Source organism: Chiloscyllium plagiosum, chromosome 20, assembly GCF_004010195.1.
Source record: "Chiloscyllium plagiosum isolate BGI_BamShark_2017 chromosome 20, ASM401019v2, whole genome shotgun sequence".
In the NCBI taxonomy this organism is placed as follows: domain Eukaryota; kingdom Metazoa; phylum Chordata; class Chondrichthyes; order Orectolobiformes; family Hemiscylliidae; genus Chiloscyllium; species Chiloscyllium plagiosum.
Genome location: NC_057729.1, coordinates 18,901,213 through 18,913,391, shown reverse-complemented (window position 1 = coordinate 18,913,391; position 12,179 = coordinate 18,901,213). Strand labels below are relative to the sequence as shown.

At 40.2% G+C, this 12,179-nt stretch overlaps 1 protein-coding gene across 1 annotated transcript in view; it reads right to left on the bottom strand.

Moving 5' to 3' along the window:
* Positions 1-12,179, bottom strand: part of LOC122560050 (probable phospholipid-transporting ATPase IIA) — a 179,465-nt gene that overhangs the window by 46,402 nt on the left and 120,884 nt on the right. The window contains exons 16-21 of the mRNA XM_043710245.1: positions 9,956-10,048; positions 8,112-8,195; positions 5,766-5,936; positions 4,694-4,792; positions 3,339-3,428; positions 2,207-2,351 (exon numbers count right to left, since the gene is read on the bottom strand). Coding sequence (XP_043566180.1) covers positions 2,207-2,351; positions 3,339-3,428; positions 4,694-4,792; positions 5,766-5,936; positions 8,112-8,195; positions 9,956-10,048 — 682 coding nt within the window. The remainder of the gene's footprint in view (positions 1-2,206; positions 2,352-3,338; positions 3,429-4,693; positions 4,793-5,765; positions 5,937-8,111; positions 8,196-9,955; positions 10,049-12,179) is intronic.

Genomic DNA, 12,179 nt, shown 5'->3' with positions numbered 1-12,179 from the left:
CTGAATGGCCTGTTTCCACACTGCAGGGATTCTATGGAAATTGTAGAAGATTGTAGGACAAGGTGAGACAACTGTTAAAAGTATATAGTTACCTAACCTCATGCATAGAACACAAAAGAAAGGAAGTTGCGCAAAACAGTTATAACTCACTGCTTTGTCCTTTGCTCTAGTAGTCTATCTATATCTGGGCACCACACTTTAGGAGGCATGACAAGGATTTAGTGAGGCTACAGAAGAAATTCACTGCAATAATTCAAAGAATTGGGGTTAGTTATGTAGATAGATTGGATAAGCAAGGGTTTTCTCCTCAAAGCACGGAAGGTCGTCTTTTTTGCACCACCACACATCACTCTGCTATTGCCTCAGAACCAACAAGAATTATCAGCTCCACATTGGAACTTACAATTCTAGCAAGATATATTAACTGTGCCTCTTCTACTTCCACTAACACAACTTGCAGTGATTTATTCCTGGGAACTATTACTTCTTACTGCTACTTCCACTCCATTTTCTAGCTGACAATCCATCCTGCTCTCTGACCACTGTCTGAGGTTAGAATTGACAATTATTCTGACCCTGCACTGAGCTTCTGATCCCATGTCCTCTCCATCCATTTTCACTTCTTGTCATTGCTTTCTGCACCCATGTCAGCACATCTGATGCTGAACCATATGCCCATGTCTTGGATATCTCTGAACTATTTCAATGATCAGGTTACCATCCGTAAAATTCAGCTCATCCAAAACTCTGGCACCTATATCCTAACTCACATTGAATTCTGTTCATCAATCATGTTAACACTTGCTGGCCTACATGTGTTCTCAGTTCGAAGGCACTATGTTAATGCAAAGGACTATTGTTGGTGAGGGCCCAAGCTTCAATTCCTGAGGTAGTGGTTTCCAGTCCAGGGGACTGTTGGATTAGTTGTGAAGTCTCTATGGAAGTAGTACCTTTCAAGAAAAGATCAATTTCCTTTTTCATGTACTACATGTCTATTTACTGGCTTGAAAAATGATCAATTGTTACTAGAATTCACAAATTTAATAGGAAAGTGCTCTTTTTGTTCCCGATATTGCATTAATTGTCTGGTTGGTAATTCATGATGCAGCTTGGACAAATCTGCAGAACTAACAGCTTTAAATAGTTTGGTACAAAGGGACCAAATTCAATGAATTGCACTGGATTAAAATTTTGGTTTCAGCAAGCATCTTTGAACTAAAGAAAGCAGTGCAAATGTTTGCCACAAATATTTTAAATCAGGTAATAATCAGAAAGAAGCAAAGAAAAATCTCTGTAGAGAAGGAAGCCAGTTAGCATAACATACCTATGCCAGCCAAAGACAAAGGAATCTAGCTGAACCTCTGCAGGTTCTCGTCCATGCCCTGGGAGGTATTGGCATTTCAAGTACATATCCAATTTTTTTTTTAAAAAGTACGTAAACTACTTCTAACTTAATCAGCCTTTCAGGTACAGAGTTCCAGAGCACACCAGCCTCTGGATGAAATCATTCTTCCTCAACTACCTCCTATTCCTCCTGGCAATTGTCCTCCTGGCAATTGTTTTAAACCTACACCCCTGGTAACTGAACTCTATGCTAAAGGAGACAAAAGCTTCTTATTCTCTCATGTTATACATTTCTCCTTGGCCTCCTTTGTTGCTCAGAAAACACCACCAGCCTATTCAATCCTTCCTCATAGTTGAAATTCCCCATTTCTGGCAATTTCCCCATAAATTGCCTCCAATCTCCCTTTATTGCAATCACATCCTGTAATTCAGTGCCCAGAATTGTAATGGTGCTTCTTTTTGTGGTCTTCACTTTTTTTTTCAGAAGTGTAATTTTTGCAATGCTGAATTTTTAATTTTTCATACACTGTCTAATTTATTGTGGTTGTGGGATCTTATTACAATACAGTCAGCTAAAACTAATCCATGAAATAGGGTGTACAGTTAGAGATATTTTCAGTTACAGAATGAGCTTAGTCGCAGATGATTACGCCATATAACTAATCACAGACCACAGCATGATGTATAATAAAGCACAGAAAGTGACAGGAAGAGAGCACGAGAAAGAAAGCAAGACAGAAAACAGGAGAAAGAGAATGAACACAATGCAACAATGTGCTTTTCGTGGTTTCGACATTCACTTCTAAACATGTAGCTCACAGTGGAAAACAATAACGATGCAAGGAGGTTTGTGGTTTCTCACCTACTGCACATGTTAATTTCCGAGTCCTCTGCTGCAACAGTCGTATGATTTGTGCTTTCTGTGTAGGAGCACATCGACAGCACACTACAGCAGGGCACTGACAGGCCAGCTCCATGAACTCATACTCATAGAACTTCAGGCACACCTACAACAGAGTAAAAATAAGGGAGGTGATCCCAACTGTAACATATTCAACATGTGTTAGATTGTACGCAGAGTAACAGTGAACACACAGCTCTGTTCTCAGCAAATCAATAGGACCTCCTAGTAAAAACTGAATCACAATCATAGTTTCACTAATGAACAATCCAGTTTTATGTCAAAGGCCTTCAGGACTTGCATAGCCAAACACACAGTTCCCACCTCATTTCATGTTAAAGCCTCCCATGGCCAAACTGTTTCACACATTTTGATGAAGTAGCAATGATGAGCTGACAAACTGGCTGGTTGATATCAGTGCTCCTCAAACGGTGAGACATAGCTTGACTTTTGAAGATTTAAGACTACTACACCTTCAGCATGCGCATACAAATTATGTTATGATGCTGCTGTAGGACACTGTGACACATTCTTTCTTCCTCTTGTTTTATTCCCAGAGTGAAAAGAGGCTCCACCATCAAACTACAACCACTTTCCCAGAGATATCTCTGACTGCTTGTTGGAAACTCAGTGTAGCAAAAAAAAGTTGAAAACTTCTAAGTAATCTTTTTACTGGGCTCTCACATTGAAATTCCACACACTGCCCAGTCCCCTATTGATCTTGAATTTATCTGGCTGATTAGATGGCTTAGTGCTAGGTACTTAATGTCTAAATTAGATCACTGGGACTTCATTGGTGGAACTGAGCAGGACTGAAGAAAAGCCATCTCAAGTTGTATGCGTAGGAGGGAACAGCACTAAGCTTTACTAAAATCACCTACAATCTCCAGACTCAAACATAATGTCTTTTTTTAAGGCAAACAGCACCTGTAAATTTACATCAACACAAGAGGTCATGCTTTCTGGGCAGTAGGAGCTAAAAAGAAGAAAATTAGGCAAAAGTAATTGACTCACCAAAATCATAATAAACCCACTTGACCAATAATGTCATAACCCTGAGCAATTAAACAAAAAAAAAGACACAAATACTCACTTCCAGTGAGTCACCGGATATGACCAATGCACAATCATGTTTCCTTCTGAAAGCATTAAGCTCTAAGTGAGCTTCTCCTCGATTCGTTATCTGAAAATAAATGCATCAGTAACAGACTAATGTCTGAAATACTCACAGTCAATACGCAACCATGAAAAAGAAAATTTGATAATTGTCATGAAAAATTGTTAGAACTATATTCTGGCAGGATTTAATACCACCAGGAAAAAGTTGCAGAGAAAGAGAATTGACCAGAACAAAATCCATTTAGAGGAAATACAGTTTTATCTTTATTTAAATACTTAAATTTGTGATTCAATATACATGTCAAATGTAAATATCTCTACAGAATGAACAAAAGACAAGCCAACTATTTAGCACAGAACTGACAAAACATGTTTCAACCTTGTTGCAACATTGTTTCCTTGAAGACTGAGCTAATGTTCTCTTATTAAACTGAGTACAATTCAGTTCAAGTAACAGACAAACTACAAAGTATTATTGGGAACAAACAGGAAAGAAAGAAAAGGCAGCTTTCTTTTTCAAGTGCCGGTGGCCAGTTTCTTCTCTGTAATATTTGCAGCAATTGAAAATTTTAAAAAAGCTGGACACTTTAAAAAAGTTAGATTCTTAAAACAAGGATTGTGAGTAATGTTGAGTTTTTTTCCCTTGCTCCAAACAAGATGGTTACACACTAAAAATAAACCCATTGTATTTGAACAGTGAGCCCTGCGTTGGTGGCTCAGTGGGTCATTGCATCACCTATTTCTTGATTGAGGCCACACTCATTTCAACTAATTGTAGGTAATTGTTGAAATGTAGCTCGTTTTTAGTGCTGACTGAAGTATATCAGCAATTACACAGTGGAGTGAAACTGGAATCTACAATCTTGGAGTTCAAATGAATGGGCTTAAGTTTTCAGACAAGGCATCAGTGAGGGACAATTTGTCTTTACAACCCTTTACCTGGCAATGGAGGAAAAGGGTAGATGTTGTAAGAAAAATCAACCTGTAATTGCTATCTGTTGAGTCCTATGGATAGGCCAAGTAATAATATTTTGTTTATTGAATTGTCAGACATAGCTTGGTTGACAGATAAAGTATGATTCATTGAGCAGTGGATTTGGGGTACCTGTGATTTTCTATAGATTTATACACTGTGAAGAATAGCATCTTCAGAAGTTAAAGAGTTTTGAATCCTGTTTTATCCCCTCAAATATTTGCAAATGCATTTGATAGAAGAAAGTATAATCATTTTGAAAGGTGCTCTTAGTATTTAAGATGAAGAACTTAGTACCATGCAAATAAATGGGGATCCAGTGGTGGCAGTGACAAAATCATGGTGGAAACACTTACAGTTCGGAAGATGTGAATGTCTTGGTTCCTGGTTACTAGATGTGCATTTTTTGCTGTACAAGTTGCTGTTTCAAGTTTGTCCCCAGTGAGCATCCATACCTAGAAGAAGCAGTAATAGCATAACTAGCACTATGAGCAGTGCCTACAATGATGTAAAATGGCATAGAATGTAAACTGGAATAAAAAAAAATTGGGAAACAAAACTGGATTGACAATGATCTGAACACTAAACAAATTAGGGTGCTACAGGAAAGAGGCAGGGAGTGAGACTGGCTGAATTGTTTTAATGCTTGCTCCCAGCAAGAGCAATGGGCCAAACATTCTGTCTGTGATGTAACCATTACTGCCTCTTTTGTATTAAGGCATAAAAACTAAGAAAATACCAAGTATTCTGAAGTCCAAGTAAAGCTTCACCAATAAGGCAGTCTCAGACTAATCGGAGATTCTAGAGTACAGTGTATCCTCAACTTTAGTCCTTTACTTTTAGATTATAGAATGATTGCGGCAGTCTGCCAAGTCCACACCAGCTGTATGCATGAGCAATCCAGCTAGTACTATTGTATTGTCCTTTACCTGTTGCTATGCCAAAAACTAGATTTCACTTAGTAGCTAATTCCCTTTTGAAAGATTTGATTGGATTTTTCGCCATCATCCTTTCAGGCATGATGCCCCAGATCATCACCATTCTCTCAATGTAAAAATGACTTTCCTCAGACATCGTTGGTTCTTTTGACAATCACCTCGAATCTGTGCATTGTGATTATCAACTGTTTTGTCAAAGAAAATTTCATCCTTATCTTTCCAGTCTAGGGTCCTATGATTTTCCCACGTGCACTTCTCTGCTCTAAGAGGAAACAACGCCAGCCTCTCCAATCCATCCACATGAAACCTCTCAGCCCTGAAGCCATTGTGGTCAGTTGTTTTTCCTGCGCCCTTTTTTTGGCCTTCACTGACCAAAAATACACACGTTTAAGGCAACAACAAATATGGTTTCAGAATAACAGTCTAAATTAGTCACTTTTGTTAGTCATCCATGGCAGAACCTTGGCTCTGCTGTCCACTGGCTTCTTACCTTTATCCCAGCATTTCTCAACATCTCTAAGGTAGGTCTGACATCAACTTGTAGCTGGTCCTCCACGCCAGTCAGACAAAGGAGCTCCATTTCCATCTCCAAACTCTCAATCACAGTTGCCACTTTCAATGATCGATCGTGTACACTTAGTTTTGCTTGATTGTAACGAGTCTGAAGAAGAGACATTTTTAACCATTCGTTCCAACCCACAATATTCTTACCAGGTAATTTTTGCCACAACTTAGGCTAATGAATGAGAGAGGTTACAGTAGTTTTAAAAGAAACACTATTTGGTTTTCTTTCAAAATGCTTGCCCCTTTGACATACCATAGTTCCACTCGTGCCCTTTGGTACCTTACTAAATGGCCAAACTAATGGGTTGTAAATCCCCAATGAAATCCCACTGTCTGGATACCTCATCTCCTGGGATAAAGCCCACTGCTGCAGTAGTGGGTATGTTCGCCGAGCTGTGAAGTTGATTTGCAGATGTTTCGTCTCCTGTCTAAGTGGTATCTTCAGTGCTTTGGAGCCTCCAGTGAAGCTCTGTTCTGCTGTCTCTTCTGGAATTCGTTTGGTTCCATTCCTGCTGCGTCCAGTTGCCTGTTCCAATTGTTCATTGCAGTGGTCAGTATATTGGGTCGAGGTCAATGTGTTTGTTGATGGAGCCTATGAATGAGTGCCATGCTTCTAGAAATTCTCTGGCTGTCCTCTGTTTAGCTTGTCTACGATTATTGTGTTGTCCCAGTTGAATTTCTGGTCTAGGTCATATGTATATATGACTACGAGAGACAGCTGGTCGTGGTGTTTAGTGGCTAGTTGGTGTTCATGAATGCCGATGGATGGTTGTCTGTTTGCCCTATATAGTATTTTGTGCAGTCTCTGCTTGGAATCTGCCTTACACATGATGGATATTGGGTATTTTGTTCTATTGAGTTGTTGCCTGACCGTACCTGTCGGTTTATGGGCTGTCATGAATCCCAGTGGTTGGACAGGTCTGCCTGTTAGTTCCGAGATGTTTTTTCTATAAGGTGGAGTGGTTAGTGAGTTAGGTCGTGGCTTGATCTTGTCGCATTGTCTGTCTGCCAGGCATCTGCGGAGGAGGTTGCAGGGATATCCATTCTTGGCACATACTCTGTACAGGTGTTATTGTTCTTCTCTTCATAGGTTGAGAGTGTTGCAGTGTGTTGTAGCCCTTTTGAACAGGGTACTAATGCAGCTTCTCGTGTGGTTAGGTGGTTGCTGTTGTAGTTCAGGACCTGGTCCATGCCTGTGGCTTTTCTGCAAACCTCTGTTGTGTATTCACTGTTCTGTGTTCTTTCTACCATCACATCCAGGAATGGGAGTCGGTTGTTAGTATCCTCTTCTCTCATAAATTTGATCCCTGTGAGCATGGTGTTGATAATCCAATGTTTGTTCTCGATCTGTGTTCTCAACCACCTAAGTGCTACCTATGATAGGCGGCTCCAAAGCACTGAAGATGTCACCTAGACAGGGGATAAAACATCTACAAATCAACTTCCCAGTTCAGCGAACATACCCACAACGACGGCAACTGGCACCTGAGCTACAAAACTTTACGCAAATCTTGAATAAAGCATACTATTCAGCAATCCCCATTCTGAGTCAAGCATGTAGTGCTGGAAAAGCACAGGTCAGGCAGCATCCGAGGAGCAGGACAATCGACGTTTCAGGCAAAAGCCCTTCATCAGGAAATCCCCACTCCAAGGCTATCCAGCTATTCTGAATGAAGGTCTCAGAGCTTGCAAGTTTGCAATTATAATTCACCACTCTCTCTCTCTCTCTCTCATACATATCCCCCTTATATTTCTTTGCATAATTATAATGGAGTTCAAATGATTTTGAAATTCTTTTGCATTAATGACATCACATAATACTCAAACTAAACCAGAAACAAAACAAAGGGTTACACAGTGAAATCTCACCTATTCAAAGATCACCTCTGCCCTGGCTTCCTGTTCCTCCAAGGTGCCAATGGACCCATGTGGGACCTGGGATAATTATGCTAATTCACCCCACCCTCAGAACAGTTCTGGCCATAATTATCCGAGTCTTGAAAGCGCATAACAGTGTGGAAACCATCATAGTAAGCCATCATTGACCCTCAGCTTCATATTTCTACATTCCCCATAGTGCCTTCTAGAAAGCTTTCAGGAATTGGAAAATAGATTGATCACCTTTTCCTCTACCTATCTCAGGACAGACAGTTTAGCTCTTAAATTATGAACCTGCACAAATTGAGATCAAACTTGGCACCATCCTAACTCACTGAATAAACTGGTTAGGAAATGTTTTGATAAGAAAATATGCAAATAGAGATTAAGTTACCTCAAAATCCTGGTATTGCTCTTCTGTCAGGGACTTTTTAGCAACAACCAACACTCGAAGTCCTTCTCTAGCCATGTTGCCACACTGTCAGAACGTCAGAAATAAGTCAGCCCATTAATTAGCTTTCTGACAGATTAGTTTATATACACACATGGCATGGGATTCCTAATAAAACATCCTATTCAAATAGCATGCATTTTATTTTGAGACAATTGACATATCATATGGCCTCTAATTATTCACTGTCTATTTCCCATGTACATCACCTCATCTACATTTATTCGAACTCAAATAAATAAATGAACAAATTATAATTGCATTTACTTGAAAGAATACTTTACAGGAGCAGGATTCAACACAAGCAAAAGTTAGATATTACTGAAGTTTTGCTCTTGCCAGGCTTCACTAGCTCTTTCCAAACTGCATGTGCTAAAAATGTTTCTGTGCTCGGTGTTCATTCAAAAAAATAAAACTCTTGCTCCTCACTAAGTAGGAGGTTTGTGAATTTGACTTTGAGAGATACAAGGGCCAATGCTACAACAAGGGGCAGATATGGGATGTGATGAGCAACTAGATCATATCACAGGGCTACATGAGGCTGGTGAAAGTTTGGTCTCACGTTTCATTAAGTGTTGGGTTGAGAGTCTTCCACCTTGACCGAGTGGAGACTGCTAGCCAATGGGCAGGGGGCAGATTTTGAGCAGAGGGTGGCAGCTGCTAGAACTCAATCGGACAGTCCTCGGCATGAAGTAAACGCTGTGTCTGGGCTGAACTGCAAATACAGGTTGGAGGAATAAAGATTGTGGCATGGCTGGAAACAAAGATCTCCTTGAGACCTAAAAGATGACTGTGTTTCTGATCTACTGCAAGAAAATCAAGAAAAAGATTAGTCCTCATTAATAAGCAGTCATTTATTGTAAAGTTTCATTGTGAAGAATGTTCCAGCAGACTTCAACATCATGTGTGTGGAAAACATATGCCTGTACAGCCAAGTACATGTTAGAGGGTGAAAGAATGGGTTTCAAGGTGATTTAAAAAGTGACAGAGTGTACGGAGTTTCAGAAGGAGATAAAAGTCCTGAACATATAGAAAACTCTGTCCAAGTTAAAGATCTCATTGGCCATCTGTTTCATAGAATAGAATTCCTCTAGTGGGGAAGTAGGCCATTCGGCTCAACAAGTCCTTATTGACCCTTTGAAGGACATCCCTCCCAAGGCCCATCCTGTCCCTGTAACCTTGCATTTCCGACGGCTAATCCACCTAGTCTGCACATCCCTCGACACTCTGGGCAGTTTAGCATGGCCAATCCACCTAACCTGCACATCTTTGGACTGAGAGAGGAAACCGGAGCACCCGGAGGAACCCCACGCAAGCACAGAGTGAATGTGCAAATTCCACACAGACAGTCGCCCGAGGGTGGAATTGAACCCAGGTCCCTGGTGCTGTGAGGCAGCGGTGCTGACCACTGAACCACCATGCTGCCACCAACCATACACATAAGGTGCCATGATATCCAAGCTTTTGCCTATTTATGAGGTCCATACCAGATTGCTTACATTCCTCCAATACCTCCAGACACCAGGAAGAGAGAGGTCATTGGCTATGAACAGTGTGATCTTGACGACCCTATTCTCATCAGGTGTAGGGTTTAATGTTAGGGTTGCAAAATTAGCAGCCCATCTTTATAAATAATAAAATCAAGACAGCATATACAGTGGTCATTTCTGTATTGATTTCAAAAATGTATTAGAGGATATTAGTGCTGAAGTCCAGAGGGGTGCAGCCACTGGTGGACCTGATCTTTTGAATAAATGAACAAAATAAAAAGGGGGAACATGACATACCTCTTCTTCAAGCCAATCATTGTACTGAACAATTCCCATCATGACCACATCAGCCCCTTTCATGTAGAAGGTAATCTCTCCTGTAGATTCATCCTAGAGAAGAACACAATTGCAAGAAAGAGGAACAGTTCAATTATTCTGTTCAAAATCCTATAGGATAATGCAAATGATCTACACTTATGTTTTGATTCATCTCAACCTTAGCCAATGAATGGTCACCATCTCAGATTACTAATCATTACAAAAAGTAACTTTCACTTATTCCACTACTTCAATGTTAGAAATGTTCCAACATGCTCCGACAGCACATTTATGGAAAATTCATCTGCATGCCTACACAGCAAAATACAAAGCTTAGGAGGAGTAATAGGATGGGCTTCAATTTGATTTAAAGAGAGATAGAGAGAGAGTACAGAGTTTAAGAAATATTAAAAAACTGTGAATTTATTTTAAATCACTGCCCAAGTTAGCAGACATCATTGGTCATCTGTTTGTGAAACCTAAGACCATGTATTTTTGATCGCAAACAGAAGACAACCATTTGCCAAAGCACATCAAAGGATTTCTCGAGGGAGAATTCACAAAAAAAAAAATCACATCTCAGCTTTTCCTCAGGAAATGCTGTATGAGGAGATGAAACACAATTGGAATTTACTTTTGTTACTTTATAATGAAGGATCCTAGAAACTGTCCTTCAGTGATTACTCCAGCTCATTTTCAGAGCTTGCTGACTTTACTTTGTTTCACGCTGACCTGTCTGTGCACAAATACCCTTCTAGTATTCTATGTCCTGATATGTAGCCCACCGAATTTCTTATAAAACAGGGCACCAAGCTTACATGATTTCACTGCAAAATTAAATGCTCACAAATGACAGTTTTGTTTCAGCTTGACATAATTAGCACCCTTCAATTTACTTCAAACCTTAAAGTGCATCCAGCAGGTTTAACTTCAATACACAATGCATTTTAATTTTTCTATAAAATGAGGTAAACACACCAGTGAAAAGGCAACTAAATCCTTTCAAATTTCCACAGATAGTTCTAAACAAGCCCTGCTATAAAATCACTCACTTCAGAGGAATTACTGCAGTGGCATTGGACAGCTGTATGGTCCATCTTTACATGTGGAAAATTGCTTATTGTTGTAGGTTTAATAAATTCAAGCTCAGCTGACATCTTGTTAAAGTCATTCTTTACTTTTATACAACAGACTGGCTAAATTAACAATTGATGACTTCTCAAGATGGTTGGAGTTTGGCTAAACTGGTTGGTTTGGATGTACTGCTCATGGATCAAGAAGTGAAATGCAGTTAAACATGAATAGTACTAACTGAGCTTATAAATGCAAAATACAAAGCTGGACTTCCTGTCTCATTTGAAGCAACCATAAGGTTTACAAATACTGATGCAGTATCTGCAGGCAATGCACGTTAGCCATTTCCCCGGGCAAGTTCAGCAGGAGGTTGTAACTTTCTCAAATGATCCCAGACTGTAGCTTAGGCCTTTGTAACCTCAGCGTGTATAAGACAGCTGAAGAAAAAAGGAACAAACTAGAGAAAGAATCATCATCATCATCAGCTAAACAACAGGCAGCTGCAAACAGAGATGTGTAACAACAACATTACATTTAGCGTGACATGATTAGGATAGTAAAGTTAAACATGGTCTGTGAAACATCTATAATAGTGTGTTCTGAGGTATACACCATGTCTGTTTCATAGCACGTGGCTCAGTGGTTGGCACTGCTGCCTCACAGCACCAGGGTCCCAGGTTCGATTCCAGTCTCGGGCAGACTGTCTGAGTGGAGTTTGCACATTCTCCCAGTGTCTGGTGGGTTTCCTCCAGGTGCACCGGTTTCCTCCCACAATCCAAAGATGTGCAAGTCAGGTGAATTGGCCATGCTAAATTGCCCATCATGCTATGTGCATTAGTCAGAGGGAAATGGGTCTGGGTGGGTTACTCTTCAGACGGTCAGTGTGGACTTGTTGGGCCAAAGGGCCTGTTTCCACACTGTAGGGAATCTAATCTAAAAAGAAAAAAGTATTGGTAATCCAAGATGAAGGACGGAAAAAATTTCTGGCTGTAAGAGTTGCTTGTTTTTCTTTGAGGAGGTGATTTCCTCGAATACCAGGAGCAGCAATTACTGTTTCAACAGCAGTTTTAAAAGGAAGAAGGAGCAGACAAAGGAAGCACATGGTGTGAGTGAGAGTGTGAGGGAGAGA